This window comes from Aptenodytes forsteri, unplaced genomic scaffold (genome assembly GCF_000699145.1).
Source record: "Aptenodytes forsteri isolate BGI_AS27 unplaced genomic scaffold, ASM69914v1 Scaffold289, whole genome shotgun sequence".
NCBI lineage: Eukaryota > Metazoa > Chordata > Aves > Sphenisciformes > Spheniscidae > Aptenodytes > Aptenodytes forsteri.
This window is the reverse complement of record NW_008795025.1, coordinates 2,050,048-2,073,972: the sequence shown is the minus strand read 5'-3', so window position 1 is coordinate 2,073,972 and position 23,925 is coordinate 2,050,048. Positions and strand designations below refer to the sequence as shown.

Genomic DNA, 23,925 nt, shown 5'->3' with positions numbered 1-23,925 from the left:
CAAAGGTTCTTTGCTTCAGGCTGTATCAAACCCATTTTTAATTTCCTTCCTTACAGCAGGGGAAATGGTTTGTAAAGAGGGCACTGATGTCAACTCACTGCTGTCGATATTATCTAATTTCTTCAGAAAATTCTTATGTTAATTTTTGGTGCAGGGCTTTGTTCGTTTGAATTCAAGTCCACTTTGTTTCCCGTCCCTAATGCGTTGTCGTCTTTTCTCTTTTCCCAGAGCATCTATTTCCTTTATGTAGTGGAAACTATCACACTGTCTTCTCTCCCTGAAATGGCTTGTGATAGGCCAAAGCCTGCGCTGATCATATCCCATCCCAGTATTACTCTGTCAAGTGAAATAAATATCTTCATAGTGTTTCGTTGGCTGGAAGGCTTCCTCATTGTTCTTTGTTGAATGCCCAAATGCCACCCTGCATTTCTATTGCTACAATAAAGACCCTTTTTTTTCCTCCATATGCTCTCTTCTGCCCTGGAAGAGACCCAAGATTAAAAATAGTCTTTTTTTGTGGTCCCTGCATGAAGGTTCACCTGTCTTGTTAAGTTGAATTATTTCCAAAGATGGAGTGTTTAACTGTCCTATGTCCCCAGTCTTCTCTCCAGAGCAAGACACGCATATGGATGTCCAGACTCCAGTCTGTCTCTCTGCTGTAGGGGAGATTAAATCTCCACCCTAAACTTTTTGAACAAAGCCACCTCAGTCACATGAAGGTCTCTAAGTGCTGTTGTTTGGTAGTACAGGCTTGGCAACAGTTAAAGTTCAGCAGTTCTCCACTTTCTTTTACTAGTAAGAAAAAAAAAAAGGAATTAAAGGAGAGCTAAGGTTGTATGGCAGTGCCTTGTGCCACCCCCATCATGCGGGAGAAGGTAGACAAAACCTGAAAGATCTGAGAAGCCAGAAACTTGTGCAGCAAAACACAGCCTAAACATTAATGCTTGTAATGCTGAGAGGTGGGCTTTAATGCCTTTCCTTTCTTATGTCAATAGGAAATAGCTTAAGTAAATTTGGATTAAAAAAATTTCCTCCCTAATCCTTTGACATAAGAGTACTTTTCAAGGCAGCTAAGATGAGGGAAGAGTGTATAGAATCTGTGTCTTTGGAAATGCTCAGAGCTTCACTGAGTAGGACCCTTGAACACAACTGTTTAACTTGGAAGTTGAATCCAACTTTGTAGTTGTCCCTTCTTTGAGTGAAAAGTTGGACTGGCTGGATTCCAGAGGTCCCTTCCAACCTATGTTATTCTATGACTTTCAGGGCCCTTGAGCAAAAATGGATTTCAAACAAACTGCACTCTGTGTAGGATTAAGTTTCAGTTTGGGCTTCCTCATAATTAAATCCTTAGTTGTCTTTTGACTAGCCTTTGATATCGCTGCCTTTATGGGGATGCTCTGTTTCCTGGTGTGGAGGTATGTAGAAGATCCACTAGAGAGGTTCCACTTCCTTATTAATAACTTCTTAGCTAGTCTCTAAGTAAGTATACAGCTTGTTAGATGGCTTCGAGGTCGCAAGTGCTGAGGCTTTTGTAGGTCTCCTCTCAAACTAAAGAAAATCTATTTTAAAGCGTTTCGTCTTCAAGGTGTGGGTTCTGATAGCAGCTGTCTGTCTTTTCTCAGGTTTTTGAGAAAGAGCAGCACTTGTTTACCTGGCCCTTGTTCAGGTTTCTGTAAGGACCGAGGCATCTAATGTGCCAAGTCATCTTCAGTGTACTGCAATACAGTACACTGTAGTACAGTGTAGTACAGTTGATTTGAGTTTATTTTTAAATCAGGATGTTGTCCCTTTTTATCTCCTTCTTTCTGCTCACTAACAGAGGAAAAGTTTTTAACAGTGAAAACTGAGGTTGCATGTGAGCCTCCTGATTCTGTTTCCATTTTTAGTCTAGCCAAAGGCTTTACCTCTGAGGATGCAAGCTTCCTTTTTATAGCAAGAAATCACACTGAACCTGGCTGAAAGAGACGTTTGGTTAACCCATCTTGATGTTAAAGTTCTGTTCTTCTACTGCTTGCTTATCTATGTTCAACAAAAATTCATTAAGGTGGCTTGCCTTCTCCTTCGTGACATGCCACTTAAGGGAATGGCAATGTGTACTCTTTACTTTCACCCAGAGACACTTGAAACGCAAGCTTTGGTTTGAACCACTGGGCTCTGGACACTTGAAGGCGTAAGGATATGATTATATTTTCCTGCTAAACAAGTTGCCTAGATACAATTCTAGGTAGCTTTGAAGGCATCATTCTGTGATGAGTAATCTTGCTTACACTTGGTATATAGAGGAGGAACAAGTGAAAGGAAAGATCAATTTCTATAAGTAGATATTTAAATACAAATAATTGGATTTCTCTAACCCCTTCAATATATATTGAGCAATGGGGGCTTACTTCAAGATCTGTGAAATCATTTTTTTAACCAGTGAAAGTAGAAATGGAATCGAACTCCACAAAATCATGCTTCTCACCTTTCTGACTAAAGACATTTTGTGGGCTTTTTTGTGCCCTTTTATTTTGTCGCTCTTTTGGTTTCTTCAGGATTACCTCTGCTTGCCTCCATTAGGTTTCTTGCACCAAATTTGCTCTGACTCCTTTTAAATCTTGTTGAACAAGTCATTTAAATACACCCCTCAGACTGTAAATGTCTCTTATTCTTACTACTGATGTACAGAGTTTCACTGAAAACAGGCAGCCTTGATCCAAGCTTGAAGTTCATATGGAGGAAAACAAACAGACGAAGCTGAGAGAATCATCAGTTGAGGACATGAGTTACTAGATGCAACAAATCAGATCATCATGGTCAAAGAAGCACAAGAGAAACACATTAAAGGTTATGCTGAAGCCTGAGCTCCTGTTTCAGTAAAACATCTGTAGCATGAGGCATGCAGGACTGCAGGCTGTAGCCAGAGCATTATATATGAAATTAATTTAACCCCTAAGTTTGGTATTGAAGATCTCTTTTATTAAAAAAAAAAAAGTCCAAAATGTGCTTTGATAACAGAAGACTTCTAACAGACCACTTAATTAACATCTGGCTCCCCACCCTACAACCTTGGTTTTGAATATGGGTGTATTCCTGGCAGTAACATTCATCTGACATGTAGCAGCGAGCACCACTTATATTCTCAAGTCTATAAGCACTGAAAAATGAGTAATGTAAATTACTTATTTTTGAATGAATCAATAATCTAAATATTGAACGGTTGAGAAATATGCATTTCTAAATGATTGAAAAAAGAAAAATGGTCACTGATTCTCCAGCAATTCAGTTTTCCAGAGGAGAGCCACAGAACCTTTGTATGCAGCTCTTGGGGCTTTCTAGTCGTTACATCCATTGAATATAAAACTGTTGCATTGCAGGTGAATTTTTCTATTGCTGTCCTTGCCTTGATATCCCTTTGAGTAAGTGGTTGGGGAAAAAAAGGCTTTGGGGGGTGGGGGGGTGTCTGTGAGTTAGCTCATGCCATAGACTGGTTAATGTTTGTGGTGAAGGTGAGTGTGAAGCACATGCCCTGGAATGTGAATGTTACTGGGAATTGCTGGGTACCTGGAGAGTTAAATCACTCTACTTTTTGGGTCATGTGCGTTGCTACCCTGTATGTACTGGTACTCAGTGAAACATAAACTGCTGCTGTGTGATGCTCTTTCCTAACACTTGCCTACTCTTTCTGGAGCTGCCACTCCTCAGTACATTTTAAGAGCCTTGCAAGAGGTGAGCAAAAAAAAAAAAGCCTGCTAGTAACAGCTGTTTTCTGAATTTTGTTAACAAATCTAAGTGTAAGGAAAATCACTTTTGGCAAAAACACTTTGCTTTTTTTTTTTTTAAACAACTAAAAATCAAAGAACAATTCCATCTTTCTGAACAGCTCTGAAATTACCTAAGATGCTACTGGCTCCATTAGCAATTCCCAGCTCTTTTTTTTTTTTGAAGTTTTTAACCTGATTTCCTAAGATCATGTAACCACATCATCAGTTCGTTTGCTGTGTCCCTATCCCTGCAATCAAGCTGAGTCCGAGGACTGAGATTGAGAAGGTGCTGATCACTTCACTGTGTACATTACAAAACCATCCTTCCCTTTTGCCCTGCTCCTGCTGGCTGGAGTCTTGTGAATTTATGAGCTGCCAAGCAATGAGGGATGCCATCCTTAAACCTTTACAAAGGGTAAAAAAAAAAAAAAAAAAGCCTGCTAGTAACAGCTGTTTTCTGAATTTTGTTAACAAATCTAAGTGTAAGGAAAATCACTTTTGGCAAAAACACTTTGCTTTTTTTTTTTTTAAACAAAATCCAATCCAAGAGCAATTCCATCTTTCTGAACAGCTCTGAAATTACCTAAGATGCTACTGGCTAGCAATTCCCAATTCCATCTTTCTGAACAGCTCTGAAATTACCTAAGATGCTCCATTAGCCATTAGCAATTCCCAGCTCTTTTTTTTTTTTGAAGTTTTTAACCTGATTTCCTAAGATCATGTAACCACATCATCAGTTCGTTTGCTGTGTCCCTATCCCTGCAATCAAGCTGAGTCCGAGGACTGAGATTGAGAAGGTGCTGATCACTTCACTGTGTACATTACAAAACCATCCTTCCCTTTTGCCCTGCTCCTGCTGGCTGGACGCATTACTTTTAAAGGGCCTTGCAAGGGGTAGCAAAAAAAAAAAAAGCCTGCTAGTAACAGCTGTTTTCTGAATTTTGTTAACAAATCTAAGTGTAAGGAAAATCACTTTTGGCAAAAACACTTTGCTTTTTTTTTTTTAAACGACTAAAAATCCAAGAGCAATTCCATCTTTCTGAACAGCTCTGAAATTACCTAAGATGCTACTGGCTCCATTAGCAATTCCCAGCTCTTTTTTTTTTTTGAAGTTTTTAACCTGATTTCCTAAGATCATGTAACCACATCATCAGTTCGTTTGCTGTGTCCCTATCCCTGCAATCAAGCTGAGTCCAAGGACTGAGATTGAGAAGGTGCTGATCACTTCACTGTGTACATTACAAAACCATCCTTCCCTTTTGCCCTGCTCCTGCTGGCTGGAGTCTTGTGAATTTATGAGCTGCCAAGCAATGAGGGATGCCATCCTTTGCTGACGCGGGTTGTATTTACTGAAGAGGTCGTGAGATCTTTCGGAAGTCTGGAAAAGTCTGAATTCTTGATTAGTTGTCACTAGGTGGCTCAAAGGTGAAAGCAGCAGTGTCTTAAGGGAAGTAAGCAGTTCTTGAGCCATTCCGGAAAAGCACTATTTAAAAACTCAGGCCTGTGGTTGGAGACCTCTAAGCAGCAGTGGCAGAGCTTAGCTGCCCTTTTTGCCTTCTGAGATCACTTTTTAAAAAAAAAAAAAAATCATAAAATACGGCCTGCCAGCAAACATTTGAATTCAGAAGGCACAGCAGCAGAATTCTGTCGTGCTTAGCTTCTGCAGTGACATTGAACTAGACGAGAATTGCTTCAGAGTGTTTTAATTTGTTATGGTATATATACATGTTCTTTCCCATTATCTCATATATTTTAATTAAGCCTGAACACAGAATAAAAAGTAAAGCAGTGAGCTGTTGCTGCCCAAGGGTTAGGCATGAGGCTTTTAACTGTGGAAATGTCATTTCCAAGTTGAAATTGTTCAAAGTGAGTTTTCTGGTGGGGGTGGAGACTGTAGAGCTTCAAAAAAAATTGCCGAATGATGATTTTAATGCTCATGTTTGAGGAGCAAAACAAGAAGCAAATACCCCTGTGCATCGCTGGTTAGCAGTGGAGTATGCTCTGTCGTCTTCCAGGGATGCCGAGGGCAGGAGCCAGCGGTAGGATGATGGCTGAGCTTACAGGCTCTTGCAGAGTTCGGGAAGTGCTTGATGCCCCTCAGTCCTCACTCTATTTTCCTTACCTTCAGCTGGCTCTTAGGATTAATTTGTTTTCTGAGCTTTCCAAAGCACCTCGCCTTGGACGCGCTGGCGTGCCTGGGATGCTGCCGATCGCGGGCAATTTCAGCTCATCAAACTCCACCAGGCAAGGCTGCTGCTGGGGTACCTGGGAGTTGTATTTTTCTCTTTTAGCTTCATTTTTGGGCTCTCTGCTTCCTCAGCAGATGGCATTTTTATCATGTTTTCGGAAAGTCCATATGGCCTACAAGAGAGAGTATCTCTTTAATTGTAAAACATGACCACCTGTTCTGATTTTAATGAATGCAGTGAGCATTTGTCTTCATATATCTACTTAAAAATACTGCTTCAGTTGAATTTTAAAAAAACTCAATTGGGCACCAACACTTCGGCTGCTGAAATAATCAATTAATAATTAAGTGGCTAATTTTAGAACCCACTGGCCTTGCCCATTCCCTCGGACTTGTTGTGATCAGAGCAGACAGTGATTGATTGCCCTGCCAATGCTGAGAGGCACTTGTGGTGCTGGGGCCAGATGCCAGCAGGCTTCGAGCTGTTTATTGTGAAATTTAGAAGGTGAATGCAACTTTGTGTCTCTGCTCTGCAAATGGATTTGTCTTTCCTGCTCTAGCTCTTTCCTCTCTGCATTGCTCCAGCTGCTCACAAGCAGCCATCTGCAGGTACCCCTTTTCCTGCCACCCTCTGAAGGATGAAATACATGCTCAAAAGGTATCCTAATGATGAGCCAGCTGGGGAGGAGGTTGAAACTGTGAGCAAGAATAGGCTTGAAAGGCTTATCTGCTAACTGGCTCCTAATAGAAAGCCCAGCTAGAATCATTCTGCTCATTAAAATAACAATTGCCAGTTAACTGTTTCATAGCTCCCACAGCAGGTGTGCTGGCCGGATGAGAAAATGTAGAGTTTTCTGGCTCAAGTTTTCAGAGAGGTGGAAGGGACCAGGATGCCCAAATCTTGTTAAAGGAGTGTTAATGCTTAACTCAAAGTCCTTTTGAAAATTAACCCCTTTATTGAATAAGCCTGTTGCAACATCATCTTATTCTAAAGCTAATGTAGCAACACTATGGGATTTTGGTTAATAGTGTTGGCTGTTCAGAGGGTTAATATTTTGGAGGTAGAAGACACAGGAGCATTTGAAAGTGTGCTTGGGGGTACAGTACTTCCCAGCATTTCAGTGCTAGCAGTAACAGGTGTAATAGCTGCTGGGTTTCAACAGAACGGGGTAATCCAACAGTTCGGTGTAAGTGGTGGAGAAAACTTGGTGTGGCTGCTTGGAGCGTCTGCTTTTACACAGCAAGGAGGGAGAGAGCTGGAAATCTCTTACTGGAGAAGTCTCTGATCCCGTCATATTATGCAGAGATCAAGATGCTGGAAGCAGTTAGAGGGGAAGGCAACTTGCCTGCTTGCCTCATCTTACTGAATGTGTTTCTGAGACAGCCCCCATGTCCTGCCACGGCCACCAGTTAGCCCATTCATACAGGGGAGAAGCTACCCTTGCAGCTACCTTATCTGGTTGCTGTAACCTGTTCAATGAAAATCCAGTTATCTCTCAAACCACATGGGATTTTGAGACAGCTGCGTGTTGTTTCTACGACTGAGAGCCCTGCTTTGAAATGCTGTGCAAATACAAAAATAACCATAGCTATTGGCATTTAAAATCATTTCCATGTAATCTTTGTGATAAACTTCCATTGGTGGGGTGTTATTTCAGTGGGAGGAGGGTCAGAGCAGTTTTCTGCTGACGTCTGGGTATCGCAAGTAGCTTGGTGAGAAAGGCATCCGGCTCAGCTTCCTTGCATGTGTGTGGCCTTCCCTCCCTGTGGTTCCAGAATAGCAGGGGATAATTAAATGAAGTTCAACATTAAAGGCTGAAAGTTGGGAAGGGAGAAGCTTATTAACCTTGTAGAGCTGGAAAGAGCGCTGGGGGTGTTTGGGGCTTAGGTCTCATGGGGTTTTCTATTCTTATTTTTCTGTTTTCTTGGGAATTGACATTTAGTTTTGCAGAAAGTAAAATGTATCGCTAATTCTTTTGCCATCCCTTTTATGTGGTTGTGGCACTGTGGCACAACTGTGAATTAAATCTTAAGAACTGGGGTTTAGTCTGTTCTCTCGTTAGCAGAAATGCTAATTCTCTCTTGATTGCTAATAAAGTCAAAGGAGAGAAGCAAAAAAGAAAAGTATGGAGGTTACCCATTTAGAGTAAGCATGAGAAATTTAATCCCTATTTTCCACCATCCAATTTAAGTAGCAGACGGACTGAGTTTTTAGCCTCAAGTTCTTCAACAGTTTTCCAAGAGGGGACAGCTTGAGGAAGGAGGAGGGGGTGCAGGGAATTAGAAATGGCAATTGGAGTGGCCAGGCAGGGAGCCAAGAAGGCAGGCAGGAGAGGCGAGAGTCCTTTTAGCTGCTGGCTTGCACATGGGCCAAATGGGGTTTGCGGGAAGACGTGTATGTGCATACACATGTGGATGCACCTTTTTCCTTTGCTGACTCTTTGAAAGGCTGCTTGGACCCTTCCGGACTGAATTTTGGGGCCGTTTTAAGAAGCCTGCTTAAACACTCCTTTGCTATAGTGCAGACTGTTTATCCTAGACAGAGCTTTAAGTGAGATGTGGAAGCTACAGGCAGGACTTTTATTGTGAGCTATTAGAGGTCCCATGCATCCTTCCCAACTGATTAAATTTTGCCCCTTTTCTTTCTCATCTCCAGATCACTGTGTTCACTACTACGATCTTCGCAACACTAAGCAGCCAATCATGGTGTTCAAAGGGCATCGCAAGGCAGTCTCCTACGCAAAATTTGTGAGCGGGGAAGAAATCGTCTCTGCGTAAGTATTGCCTTTTATGTAGGCTAAAAACTTTGTAGCCCTTGCTTTGTGGCACTCTTCAGGGCCATCACGCAAGTTCACCTGCGTGGGTGGGTGCGCTTGCTAGCTGCTGTGCTTTTGGGAAGCAGATCGTTGCTTTTTTTCCTAAGACAAAAATAGAAATTTATTCCTGGTGTCACTTGGCTCTGCTCTGTTTTGTGGAGCTAAAATGATTAAGAGGAATATGAAGACAACTAGATGCAGCTCCTGACCACAAGCCCCAACTTTGGGAAGCTGCAGGTGGACTCTCCTTTTACGAAGTGCTATGTGTGCTGAAAATGCTCCTGACCAGAGCTCTGCTGTAGAGAAGGCTGTTGGCAGAGCCCTGAGGATAAGAATCTGCAGTAAAACCCAGCTGATGAGTGACAGCAGTGATCAAATGGTACTGCTATTTCTGAAGAGGAGGTTTAGCCACAGCCTGAAAGCAACTTCGGTAGAACTGACTGATCTGTTCTCTGGTAATTTATTAATTTGCTCTGTGAAGGCTCTTTTTAGGATTATACTTGAGTTAGAAAGTAGACAAGAAGTTGTGTTTTGTGGTCCTAATGGCGTGCAGCTTTGCAGCCAGGGTAGGCCATAAGGTCTGCTGTGGAGGCCCTGAAGAATAATATTCTACAGCTTCTGTTCACTTACGTGGCCAGATGTGTCTGCCCCAAAGCCAGATGTGGCTGCCTCAGTTCTAGGTAGGTTTTCAATCACATGGGAATGAGCGTGTCTGTCAGATCACATAGTGAAAGGTTTGAATGACTGGCTACAAGCCTCTTCAATAAACCAGAGGAGAGCCCCTCTAATGCGGTGGGGAAAATGCAAGCAACCTTGGGGGGTTGCAGGGGAATCTTTGATCTCAATGTGCCCATGTATAACACCCAAGGGCAGCAGGGATGGATCACAGGGGTAGATCTAGTCCCAGAAAGTACGCTTGCTGCCTTGTACTGAGCCAGTGATTATCCAGCTTGGCTCTGTCCCATGTTTTCACACAGTTTGCTCTAGAAGCGTGGAGCCAAAGCAGAGCATTTTAAGGTGTATTCAGGCTGCTAGTGAGTTACTCTGAGCTGAGCTGTGTGATGGAAGATTCCCTGGTGGCTTCTGGTACTGTTTATATTTAATCAGCTCCTCTCTTACTTCCATTAACATTATAATTCTATAAGGGTGCAAATTCATATCTAGACACAGAGAAAATTAAATTTAAAGCTTTGAACCAAATCTGGGTAAGAAGGAAGTGTTTAATAGAAGCAGGAGGAGGCTGAGAATGTTTTACAGCCATGATCAAGTGGAGCATCATCTATGGAATGTTTCAGGACAGAATGGCCCTGTCCTGCTTGAGCCAACCATCTGAGAAAGCTTATCCCACAGTCTTGGGAGGAATACTGATAGAGCTGTCAGCCTTGGACAGGCAACAACAGGGTGAGGGGACTAACGGGAGGGTTCACCTATCTTTTCCTGCATGAACAGAAAGAAGTGTCAGAGCGAGCAGATTATTTTTCATATCTTTCTTTTGCAAATTGAGGAGAGGAGACAGCAGTAGTGATTCCCAAAAATCAAGCACTGATTTCTTTTAAGGAAAAATTATATGTATACTCAGATTGTCTAGATTTCTAGGTAAAGCTGTTTTATAGATTGCATTGATTTACTTTGCCTTGTAGAGTTAGGTTTTGACCTCAAGGGTGTTCAGAACTGCCTGGTATTTAGCACAACACATTGATTGCAGTGCTGATTTACAGAGAGACAGATTTAACAGAGCAGCACATCCATGATATTTTTTTGGAGAGGGTATGAAACCGGAAGAGCAGTGTAACACCAGTAGGATCAATGGCCTTTTCCTCTCTTTGCGGTCCAGTGGCAAATAACTTTCTTCTTTTATGGCATGCTTATCCTAAGCAATGCAAACATGGCTAGAGCTTGATGGGAATTTGTTAACAGTAAAAGCATTCCATTAGTAATAGACTTTAAGTGTTTTTATTTTAATGAAGAGATCTAGAATATATGCTACTAAAATATAGAGGTTAAGTGCTTATATATACGAGGTCTTCCTGATGGGTTAGCTAATAGCAGAAGCTGTCACAGGAATCTGACAGCTTGTAGACCAGGGATTAGACTCTTGCTGCTTTACCCTGCCTTCAGAAAAGTTTAGTTTCTGGGCAACTCTGAAACTTTTAAAAGCAGCATTTTAAAAATACAGCTGCCCTAAAAGCACAGAAGGCACCTGCCTGTACTTGTGGGCTGAAAAAGCAGTAGTATATACCTTTTTGGCATTTCTATGAGCTATGCTGCTACTGTGATGGTGAGGACAAGGGAAGGGAAGGGAGAGCGAGCAGGAATGTAGGGCAGTGGTGGACATAGAACAAGCATCAGGCAGAGAAGCTGAATACTCTGTTTTAGGGCTGTCCGTGGTCAAGACCTGGGATAAGGAAAGCACTCCTGCTTAAGTCACAGTATTACAGATAAAGTTCATACCTTCCTTCTGATCTGACCTCATACTATTATTACATATAACTAACAAATCCTGCTGCAGCTCCCTTATCGCTCCTTTGTCATTCCAGCTGTCATTGAGGGCTGAGATAAGGTTTTTGCAGTATAGCACAAGGTGCATCTCTACTTTTTTGTGCTATATTTTTAGGTAAATGTGACATTGGTGCAGGGCTAATTTGTTATATCATTGGTAATATTTGATGGATATTGGGGTGGGGTTTTTTTTCCTTTTGACTCTTAACATTCAGAAAGCAGCAAGGTTGGGTGATGTGACTTGTAAGAGGGGAGCGTTACCTACCTCCCTTTCCTCCCACCCAGGAGGCTGACAGGTCCTGCTCCCAATCTCTTTCAAATTTAAGATCAGAACAGCACTTCCCATTTCCTCAAAGGTGGCTTCACAGGACTCCGGTCCCACTGCATCAGTGTTTCTTCACCTACTGTGGCATGTATTGCTGTAAGTCAGTGAGTGCCAGAATATCAGAGCATGGCAATTGCTAGAGAATAACGCCTGTGAAGTGAGAGGGGCCGTGTCCCCTCAGGTTTGGGGGAAGAAATTAATCCTATATCTCCTGGAAACCTAGGATATTCCTATTTCAGTTGAGCTCTGCCAGGCAGAGGAGACTACCTCCACCTCCTTTCTTTTGCCAAAGGGAAAATGTTTGCTCACAGTAAATAGAAAAACATTTTGAAGGCAGGTATGTTTGCATCTGGGGGAACAATGGAAAACATCAATTTTGATTTAATCCCAACAGAGTTTGTAGATTTTTAATAGTAATATTTAGCTTTGCTGCCAAGGTGAAAAAAGTGGAAGCTTGAGATCTGTATCCATGCAGTCTCAATTACACATGAGAAAACCACATCATTTTAATGGTAATAGCAACTCTGAGCCCCCATAGGTTTTTATAAGCTGCTGCTTGGTATTGGGCAGGAGGAGGAGAACATGCTTTCAGGACAGCTGGAGAGGGAGGAGGCTGCTTCCTACCCGAGTCCTGTAAAGGCATGAATGAGAGTTGTAGCCAGCATGGAGAAGGGAACAGATTTTGTCCATGCTGTAGAAGTTTAAAAAAATATATATATGTATTCGGTGTGTCCTGGATCTGAAGGAGGCAGCGATGGCCCAAAGGCTGTACAGTTCAGTGGAGGACTCAGTAATTGATAGGAGAATGGAAGAGTAATACTTGGGGGAAGTTTTTTATTCAAACATGTAATGTGTTTTGACAGGCTTCTAAAATAACGTGATACCTTTCTGAGCTCAAGCTGAGTTGCATATGATTGAAAGTGGGATAAATCTCCTGGAGTGCACTAAGACTTCCTGTGTTTACATTGCAAGTAGGGTGTTAAGGAGCAGGGTTGCAAGTGAGGAGTACCTGCCATATGGCAGCAGGGTAACTTTAGGTATTGTTTTCAGGTCAACAGACAGTCAGCTGAAGCTGTGGAATGTAGGGAAGCCTCACTGCTTGCGCTCCTTCAAGGGTCACATCAACGAGAAGAATTTCGTAGGGCTCGCATCCAATGGAGACTACATTGCCTGTGGTGAGTAGAGCAGCCATCCTGACAAATGCTAATGGGACCCCTCAGAGCTGGTGCCTCTCCAGCTGCAAAGCACACCAGCGGTTGTACTACGTAGCTGCATGGGCTTTTTATTGGAGGATTATTCTGAACTTCCACCCTCATTCCCTTCCCAGGGAATGGCATAAGGAGCCCTGGCCTAAGGGGATCTGTACTTGATTTTCTCCCATTTCAGATGAGTTCTTCATATATGACAATTCAGACTTGCTGTCACCAAAAGTCAACTGCTAATGTAGCCACTGTTGATATCACTTATGTCTTTCAAGTTTATCAACTGACACGTCCTCATGCATCTTGCTAAGGAAGGGCAGTAGCCTGGACCGCACAAGTGGTCCTGTACTTGTCACTTGATATGGCATTCTGCATGGTGAAGCACTAATGCCCTCATTGTGGACAGCTCTCTAGAAGACTAAATCATCCTGAAGCAGTTACCCCTTTGGCAGTTTCTGTCTTTTCACCGCTTAAGTTGGACTGTTGAACCTCTGTAAATCCACAGGTCTTGGTGGGAAAGCAGTGACAGGCTAATTGCTGTGGGATGAGCAAGACAGCTGTGCCAGCACTGAAGGGAGGACCTTAGCTTGTGTATACTCTGATCTCTGTACAGCTTGCAAGGCAGAAATTTGGATGGATTTCTAAACAAAGCCTGCACACTGTCTAGTCTCTCTTACTTAAACCTCTACAGACCAAACTGTTGTACTTGATTATGGCAAGCAAAACTGACAGTGCTACCTGCCTCAGAGCTGTAATGCCGAGCAGGCTGGGTGTAGCAGTGTTTCACGTGGTAGCATAGATGCTCTGCTCTGCCCTAAGGAAGTTATGGGGGACGGTTGGGATCCTGTATGTTTTGCAAGTGCGCTGCATACTGTAATTGTCTTGTAATAAAACCTGGTTCTGTTATTAAGCATCGTGAAAGTTTGCTGTGGAGCACTCCCAGTTGCCAAGGCACCATGAGCATGATGATAACTACAAGGAGGAAATGTCTGGTCTCGCCTTAAACAATGAAAGAGCTAAGAAGCCTTATTTCTGTGCCTGCTACCAGAACCTAATCTTGGTGGTTTTTTTTTTTTATTTTTATTTCTAGGAAGCGAAAATAATTCCCTTTACCTATACTATAAGGGCCTCTCAAAGACACTGCTGACGTTCAAGTTTGATACAGTCAAAAGTGTCCTGGACAAGGACCGGAAAGAAGATGATACAAATGAGTTTGTGAGTGCTGTATGCTGGAGGGCACTACCAGATGGGGTAAGCTTTCTGCTGAGGCAGCCAGCTGGGTGTGAAAGGAATGCCTCCTGCTTTCTCATGAAATAGCATTGCTGAGGGTTTGACTGCACTTGGTATTTTCCTGTTTATGGGTATTGCAGATTGGCGTGAGAACGTGAAGATCTGCAGGGTAACTGAAACACTGGGGGATGCTGGAGGAGGAGGGACTGCTGTGCTCTTAACTCTTCCACCTGGGTGTTTAAATTTCTCTACTTGGCATCTGAAATCCCAAAAGCAGCATTGTATTTCTGGCACTTAATGTTTTTGGTGGATGCATTAGCAGGTTTCTTTTGTTGCTTTAACGAAGGCACCTGCAGATACTCACTGTGGAGCCTTATCTCAATGTTATTGTGTCTATATGGACTTGCTCATTGAAATACAGCCCCCATGTTTAGATGAGTAGATATGTAAAGGAGGTGAGCCCAGGCTGCAGTCACCTCGATGACTGTTCCAGTGACACTTAATTCATATACGTAGCATGTGTACTAATGCTGCAGGCAGACCTGACGCAGCTTTTGTGAGAGTGGCCTTTCGGCACGAGGCTGCTCAGGAGAACAAAAAACTGCTTTTAAATTCAGAGTGCTCTTGAAAACCTTGCATAAAAAAAAAACTTGAGCAAGTAACTCTCTTGTATGTACAAGGGTTTGCAGATCAGATACTTAATGGGCTTGTTGGGAGGGGGAGGAGAGCAGCTCATCCTAAATACAGTCTTCCAAGTAGCTAAAGTGGAACGTTGCCTAATTGATGTCCTGAGATGTTGCATTCATAAAGATAGTGTTTTGGAAGGGTAACATCTACCAATCTGTTTCTGTATGAAGAAACTGCCCCCACAACTGTGATTCAGATTTAGGAGGATTTGGTATGCACAGGTGTCACATCTCAGATGAAGAGTGGCTGTTAGAAGTTGCGTAATCTGTCTTTGTCTTTCTGCTGGATAAAAAATGTGCTGCAGGAACCTGTGTGTCCAGAAACACCCTTCCCTGAACTTTCTTCACTGCAGTGTTTCTGTGTTGGGTTGTCCTGCCCACTGATGTCCTGCGCAGCTTTTCTACAGACAACAGACTAACAGTGATGTCTCACCCCCGGTGTTATTTCTGTTGCCGTCTGCTCCTTACCAGCCTTTTCTCTGATTAATGTGCTTTACTCTGATAGACCTTCTGCTTAAGTGACTGAGAAACTTTTGAGCAGTCACCAAGGACTGTCAAGCAATTCTTCATAACCAGTATGAAAAAATATTGTGCAAAAATCTAATAGTTAAATCAGACCCATCAAGATTGCACCAAATAACGTTCAGGCTTCAGTCCATTAAGCAGCATTCAGAATCCGTCTCTATTCTGATCATTTTTTTTCCCCTCATTCTTCTGTTTTTCCCTGGGCTTCTTCTAAATTAGCCTGTTTCTCCTGTGGCAGCCACAGTACCTGGCTCTCGTTTGTAAAGAAAGCAGCAAAAAGCTGCCTGTGATCTGAGAGCCACTGAGTGTTTTGCTTCTGTGTTTTACCTCTGCCTGTGGTGCATGCCATCCTGCTTTACATACTGAGCAAGCAGCCTCACTTGCTTTTGCCAAGAGGCCTTAATGCTTCCTTGCACCATATCTCCAATCCCCCCAAGACAAGAAGTACTCTTCACCGATGCAGCCGCACATTTCTCTTCACTCTTGTACCGGCGCAGCGGTCCTCTCTGACCTAATTGAGACTTTGTTCATGTTCTTAGGAAATTAAATTACTGCACAGCCAAAGGTCACTTATGTCCACAAAGTCTTGCTCAAACGATGAAACTTTTATTCTCCATTTTGGTAATGTTTCTTGAATCTGGCATAAAATTTTTCAAATGAGCTTCGTATATACAGGCTTCCCTAAAAGCTGACGTGTTTTTTAATCATGCTCAGATGAACTAGAGAAGGCCTTTGCCTTGCAGTGCTGTCAGCATCTGGGAATCAGGGAACCCACAGCCTATTTCTGGCTTAATTGCAGACTTTGATCCTGGGTGAGTCACTCTGCCTTAGTTTCCTAATTATAAGAGTTACCACACCTACCTTTCCCCACTGATGTGCCTGCTCCGCTGAAGAGCGTGTGCATCGAAGCAACTCCAGCCTAGCAGCAGCACAGAGCCCAGCACAGGCTGGGAAACCTGCCCCAGAGCCGCAGGGAGCATGGCGAGTAAGCTTTATAGTGCTATGGGTGTGCTGTTCTCCGTGCCTTGCTGGGCTGGTTCAAAGCCATCTCACTTATCTCCATGCCATGGTCACTGGGCAATAGCTTCAGTTTGCCACCTGGAGTGTTTCCAAGGGGGGAGATGCGGGTGCTGTGTGCCAGCCTTTCCCCTGGGCTCCCTGGTGGAGCAGACTCTCCTTGGTTTCCCTATGGTGTTGCTCTCAAGGATTGTTCTTTAATTAACCTTTCGAGATGAGATAAGTTTCAGATCTGTCAGTTATCTTGGGAAGCATGAGTACATGTACTCCTTCACTTCATGCACTTAAGTGCAAAATCTTGGATCCTAATTAAAACTTAACTAAAACTTTCAGATGAAATGTCATTGATTCTTTCTTAAATCTATTTTTATGTAATTCAAGCTTTTACTTCCTCCTGAGCCAAAGTCAAGCTGTGCCAGCATCCCTTGCCAGAACCCGTCTTTTTTCTTCCCTCTGCGTTGGTTTTCCTTCGCTTATGAAGATGCAGGGACCTTTTTGCTAGAGTTGTCACCTTTCCAACCATAGAGGTCCAGCCGGCACCATCTTTCCATTGTGTGTCAAAGCCATAACGAGGGAGAGAAATTGTTCTCCCTAAGTACTTATTAGCATTTTGCATCAGGCTTACTCACTTTTCAACTCTTAAGTGATATTTAGAAATAAGCACTAACTTGTAGGCGAATAGGTTTGTTAGACTCTTTGGAAAAAAAAACAAGCAAACGAAAAAACCTCTCAGCAGGTACATCAGGAAGCAAACCTTTGCTCTGCTTCTTTCAGTGCTGTGTTTTGGACAAAGGTAAATAGGCTGTTCAGTATTTTTTTAAATAGCACTTATTTAGAGTTTGTGGGGAAAACCATTTCTCACTTCTCCTTTTACTCTAAAAATTGATCAATATTTAGAAGTAGAGAAAGCTTCAGGACACTTTTGGCCTAAGTGACCTGATAAACATGAGTTAGAGATGCATTTCGGAACCTTCCCTGAACCAAATCCTTTTATTTCCTAAGTCAAGGATTTTATAATATACCTGTGCCATCCTTTGTTTCTGGCACCTCGGCAAGATTTAGCCAGCTTGATTTGAAATGTGAATCTGGTCTTGAGATTGGAAAATACATTCTTCTATTTCATTAGCATGTAAGCAGACGATGCCCTTGCATATAGGGATGCCCTTGCATACAGGAAAGGAAATTATAGTAGTGGTAGTAGCTCATTGCAGCTAGGTGGGTAGAGAGGTTTTATCTGTCCTGGGAGGGTCACTCCAGTTTTGTCTAGGTACATGGAGAGTAGCTGGAGGAGATTGGTTTGTACTTCGTTTTCCCTTACGTGTCCTACATGATGTTTTCCCCTTCCCTGAAGGGGACACCTTTCATTTGGATCTGCTTTGCCATATTGCAGAGTTTGAGATATGCCTCATACAGCTGTGTTAAATAATTGCATCTCAAGTAGCCCCTTTCCTAGTCATGGTTAGTGTTTTTCAGAAAGAAGCTGTCAAAAGAGAAACCAAGGCTGAACCTGCTCCCAGGACAGCAAAAAGGTATTACTGCTGAGCACAGAAGCAATTTGATTATGTAGATTAAGCATGGCTCAATCTATCATAATCACTGTAAAGAAGCCATTTAATTTTGTACCTGCTTGCATGAGTATTCATTACTGCCGATAAGCAGGTTAGCTGGGGAAAGATTTCTCAAGCAGAAACGTCGAGGCTTTGATACTGGTAAGGAGATGCAGATAAGAGCAGGAGAATGCCATGCAAATTAGTTTAGGTAAAACTTCATTTGTTTTTTCCTTTTAGAGGGGTAAGGAAGGGAAATCCATTGAGAACAGCACTGCAGACTTTCACCAAGTCATCTCGCTGCAGTGAGCAGGTGGGTGGTGGTACGTGTTGGATGGATGCAGAGGTCTCCTGGCTCTTGGGAGGAAGGATCTCAGAGTGGTGGCATGGCAGTGTTATGAAAGCATCTCCTCTGCCTGACAGGGGAGAGCGGAAACCTGTGTATGTGTTTTCTCACCTTGTCGCTCTTCAAAAGTCATTTTAATTTAGGGGAGTCTCAAAACAATCACCTAGCTGTGAGTGAGAGAAGCAGGCTGTGGGACTCCAGACTTGAGGTTGCCTTTAGGCACTGTCATATGATGGAAGTATCTTCATAATTAGTCTTGCATCTCTGAACTTCTCTTTGTTAATCTTAGAGGATGGAAATACTCCCTTCAAATAGGTTTTTGGTGCATCTCTTCAGAAAATGAGCTTTTCTTCTGTTTATTTTTCTTTTCCTCTGAACATTCAGCTTTGTTTCTTAATGATGTCTGGCTCTTTAAATGGAAACCTGTAATTGTACTGCAATAAGCTGGTCACTTAATAGGGCTGTAATCTTGTTCACTGATGAAAAGTAGCCATCCTTTGTTTCCCAGTAGCCTAATAAATGGTACAAAACGTACACAGGAGCTGGTCAGGGACTCTGATAATTCACAATCAGCAAATTGGCTCCCTTCACTGGAATTAATTTAGCCAATACAGATTATTTTGGGAAGTGATTCATTGCCATTTTAAAGCGCTAATTAATTTGGATGACTTATGAACATTAAAAATGAAACCTCCTTTGTCATTCCCAAATAACCAAGTGCTTATTCAGTGTCATTCTTAAGTAACTTGTATCGACTGTAACTGCATCTCTTCTAACTTGAAATATGAATTCCAATGGGGTTTTGGGGGGAAAACAAGTCTAAGACTTGGTATTTTTTTGTTCCGCTTTGCTGCTGAAATTTTAAAGGCTCAAAATTGGTGAGAATTTTGACTTCCAGCTTCAACTCAGTGTTGTCTTATTTTTGCAGCATCCTCAACTAGTTGTTCAGATGTCAGTTAAGGTATACCTAGGTAGTAATCTAAAGCTTACAAGATAAATGCCTGCCTGGAGTGATCAGACCTTAGCTGTCCCTTGCCTGCCTCTGATACCAGCTACTGGCACAGGCAGCAGTGTGAGTAGCTCCAACGGCAGTATTTTCAGGGACGGCACTGCTGTTTTCTGACTCATCCTTTCTTTCCTAGACCAGGGCTGGCCCGTAGCATTCATGTGCAGCATCTCCCAAACCAGTATTCTTGCAGGTTATTCTCCAGAGCATTGCCACACTACTGTTTCATCCTGGAAATGCGGTGTTCTTCATCTTCTCTCTCATGATTGAAATGAACAGCGGTTTACGGGAGGCTGAGAATGAGCAGCTTTTAAGAAAAGCAAGGAGATGTGACTTTGATCAGGTTTATTCTACTGGGTTTTCTCCCCTTCCTGAAAATCTTCAAAGATTTTCCTCCCTCTTGTGGAAGCTGTCTAAGCCCCATAGCGTGCGTGCTGTGAAGCTCGCAGCTGTCGGTGTGATGGCTTCCCACTCCTCTTGACATGCCCTCTGCTCTCTGGCCATTGGGAATGCTTTAAACAAGAAGTTTTCTTTGGCTTTCATTACTTTGCTGCTTCGCACTTTCCTTAGGTAGTAAATATATTTTATTTCTCTTCCATCCTACCTTTTTCATGTCTATTCCTCCCTTACTCATTTGAAAATCTCAAATCTTCGTTAAAAACAAGTGGAACCCAGAATATCAAAAGATACATCGTACATCATGGATGCTTGATTTTTTTTCTCCCCCCAAATCTTAGCATATGCCTTATGTATACTGACACATACTGTATATATTGTTTTATATGCTGCTTGAAAACTATTTTCATATGCAGAATAATTTCTGCCTTGCAGATAAAAGATGTCACAAGTTCAGTATGTATGCTTCTTTGTGCTGAACATACACTTTCATACCCATATCTCTTCAAATGCTCATTTTGGGCTCTATTTTTTCTGTGGCTAAGGAGAATTAATTAAAAAATACTCAGGTAACTAACAATATTTTACTCCTCATCACAACCCTTGGGGTCCAACTGCAGAGAACTTTGTGGAAAAAAATCATACTCTATTATTAACAGTTCATGCATTATATTGAAATTTCAGTGTGTTAATACTTTGGTCCATGTGAAAGACCATCTTGATAATGTGATTATGCAAATGACAGGCTTTAGGAGAAAGTGTTTAATTTTGAGTCTTCTGTAGAAGAAGGAAAACATTGGTATATGTTCTTTTGGTATTGCCTCTCCCCGGTTGCAGGACACCCTCTGAGCTTCAGGGCAGACACTTGCCGGACCACACCGCTGCCGCAGTCGAGTGTGGGCAGGGGTGAAGGGAGCTAGGTGATTCCCTGATAACCCCGACCTCTGTCCACTGTGCTCCTCCCATCTAGTGTGTTTGGGGGGAAAAAAGTGTATTACACAATTTATTTTGCTGTTTCAGGGCTCAAGGTGGCATGCCAGCAGGTGGCTGGTACATCAGTGCCTATGTTAACTCTTCCTTTCCTAGATGCAGAGCAGCTGGCCGTGCCACTGATGCAAACAGAGGGGATGAGTCTCTCGCTTTTGTTCAGCTCTGGAAGTTCAGGTCCCCTGTGGTACTGCAGCACTTTGATATCATTCTAGCTTCTATTTTAAGAATAGCTTCTTCAAGAAATGTAGGTGGCTCGGGTTTTTCTTCTTTCTTGGTTTTAAGTTTACATTTGCAAACTCAATTTCTCTCTCCTTCTGCAAGGTGAGGCTTTTTTTTTCCTGCATAATCACAGAAAATTGCCAAGGGGTTGATGTTTTTTTGAAGTGAAGGCAGATCAAAGTTGCGCATGTTTCTTGAATGAAGGCAGCATTTACTCTTTCAGACTTTCACAGCTGATATTTGCTTACCAATGTGTCTCTTCTAATGCCAAGAGAAGTAGACAGTGTGCTCTAGATAGGACTGAGGTCCTCCTTATTAGTCATCTCTTTCCTAGAGCAAGTGAATGACATAGTGGTCGACATAACTCTGAGTGCTGTTGACATTACAGTTCCAGTAGCTGATCCCGATGGTGCAGCTGTTCAGATAATGGATTGCAGTTCATTGCCGGTGCAAGCAGAGGTCCGAGCAGGCTCTTGTTGTTTCCTAGGCTTTAAAAAAAGTAAGAGCATCCCAATGCAATCACAAATTGTATTGGTATGATACACGCTATGAACTGGGGATGCAAAGAAGTCTCTGTGCAGCTGTCATTAAACCTGTAAGCGGATGTTTCTCTCCTGTTGGGACTGCTGCTTTAGTAACCATTAATTCTTTATTCAAGTATGAGTTTTGTAACAGATGAACCCAAGTCAGGAGTTCACCCGGAACCTGGACTTCATTCCTTGACTCCATCCCCAACTCCCTGCTGAACCATAATGTTACAAGGTACAAGCTGAAGTGCAGCAGTATGTATCGTGTGGCCCTTTGTAAAAGCTGTGTCCCAAACAGTACAACTTAATAGAAAACTGTTTGTATTAGGGTGATACTTGGGGTCGCCTTTATATTATATATTGGGGTGGAAAGAGAAAAAGAGCAGATTTGTATTCAGAGAGCATTTGCTTTTAGAATTAAATAATTGTACAACTCTTTTGCCTTCCTACCCAACCTCTGTAGTGCTGCTATTGGGCCACTTGGTCTGAACTCTGATACGTATCCTTCCGGGTTCTAGAGATGCTGACTAAATAGCTGATTAGCCTGTTGTAAGGTTTGGGGTTGGTTGTTTTTTTTTTTTCCAGATGATGCCTGGAAACATTGCTTATTGTGAGTTGTAAGCTCCTCTCTTCTCATGCTTGTTCTTAGTGTTACACCTTTGTCTTGCGGGCATTTCACCCTCTATTGCCCTAGGGATTAGAGGTGGCAGGCATGCTCTCTCTCTACCCCCACACTCTTAGCCTTTGCATAGGAAGGCTCATCCCTAGTATTTTCTGGGATTTTTATAATGTATATTATGTTTACTGTCCTGGAGCAGAGACCCCTGAAAGCAGTAAGTCATTGTAGGAGCCAGGCAAGCTTTGCAGATACTGAGCCAGCATCTGTTGCCTGATCTCAAGCTCCAACCAAAGCGGGTCTCCTCTGAGTCAGAGCATCTCCTATGGGAGCAGCCTTTGCTATCCTTTATACTGCTAGGTTCGTGCTGGCTTGGTGGTTTTTTTTTTTAAGTGCCATCTATCTGCTGAAGTCTCTGGTTGGCACAAAGTGCCAATGCGATGAGGTCTGAATGCTTGGAGCTAATCTTAGTAAGTCGGGCAGTATTCAGTGTTTTATGAAGCAGATGAAGGGGGTCATTTAAGATAAGAGTCGCAGGGGTAAAGCTGCATTTCTTAATACTTAGTCATTGCTTAAGGAGGACTCTGGTTTCAGACCAGCAGGAGCAAAGTGAGAGAGTGAAGTAGGTTTTGAACAGCCATTGGCATTGGGCTAACCACTGCCTTTGAAGTCAGCTTCAATGTAGCAACAGAATTCCCACACCGAGGGTGTTTGAAACCCTTGCTGCTGGTGGTCTGCTGTCACTGCTGTTTGAAGGTGGGTTTATAACCTCATTCCCTCTAACAAATGACACTGCTTTAATTACAGTCCAAGCAACCTCACAATATTGTCTTTCCCCCGCCCCCCCAACATTCTTCAGTGCATCTACCAATGGCAAGTCCTGCCAGGCTACCACCGTTCAGTGACCACTCATGAGCTGCATCAACCTTTCTCTCTAGCGCTCCTAATTAAGCAATTTTAATGGCAGGATTTAATGTTTTACAGAGTGTAAATGAAGTGGAAAAAATATGAACTGATTTTTTTCTTTCCAGCACAAGATTTTGATCAGATAATTTAATCTCTGGGTGAAATTGAAGTAGAAGCATTTATGCACAGGTGGCTTTCTCTGCAAAAGCTTTATTTTATGTAGGTCTGTGCATTAATATAGTTACTGCTTGGCTTTGGGCAACTGTTCTGAAGGTTTTCATATGCTTTCTGCCCTTCTGTTTTCAGTAGGAAAACCCCAAAGCGTTTTGAAACCCAGTAACTTGTGACCAGCTTAACGCCAATTGCGTTGTGTGTTGGTAAAGCAAGAATTAAGGCTTTTATGATGCTCCTTATAAAAACAACTGCTCAGACTGGTTTTCCAACAGCAACACGGATTTGTATGCTTTTAACCTATATAAATAAGACTTAGTTTCCTTTTGGTGCTGTTCTGATCTAATTCTAGCTAATGCTGGATGAGCGAGCTAGCTATGTGAAAACGGCCACTCCTTTGAAAGCAATCTCATGTCTGAATTGAAACTACCTGGATATGTAACTAGGATATATAATTATTTTATATAGGATACACACAGAATTATAGTAATCGGTCCTTTCTAAGGAAGGGAAAGCCAGTATGGCAGGAAAATTATGTTCAGTAACTTAATGAATACCTTTTAGACAGAAATGATACTGTTAAATTCGGGGTTGTGCAGCTGAATGGAGTTGCATTCACCCTTGCACAAGGTGTTCTAAATTCTGCAAGGGAAGTGCTGCTTCAAACAATTACATCTCTTATATGTTACTGTATATCATAATAGAATCATAGAATAGAATCATAGAATCATTGAGGTTGGAAAGGACCTCTAAGATCATCGAGTCCAACCGTCAACCCAACACCACCATGCCCACTAAACCATGTCCCTAAGCGCCTCATCTACACGTCTTTTAAATCCCTCCAGGGATGGGGACTCCACCACTTCCCTGGGCAGCCTGTTCCAATGTTTAACCACTCTTTCAGTAGAGAAATTTTTCCTCACGTCCAAAATGACATGAGATGAGATGCTGGGATTAAACTACAGATCCC

General features: G+C 42.5%; 1 protein-coding gene across 2 annotated transcripts in view; it reads left to right on the top strand.

The window, feature by feature from the left end:
* Positions 1-23,925, top strand: part of RFWD2 (ring finger and WD repeat domain 2) — a 132,532-nt gene that overhangs the window by 85,648 nt on the left and 22,959 nt on the right. For both annotated transcript variants that reach the window (XM_019471175.1, XM_019471174.1), the window contains exons 16-18: positions 8,588-8,705; positions 12,622-12,746; positions 13,864-14,024. In XM_019471175.1, coding sequence (XP_019326720.1) covers positions 8,588-8,705; positions 12,622-12,746; positions 13,864-14,024 — 404 coding nt within the window. The remainder of the gene's footprint in view (positions 1-8,587; positions 8,706-12,621; positions 12,747-13,863; positions 14,025-23,925) is intronic.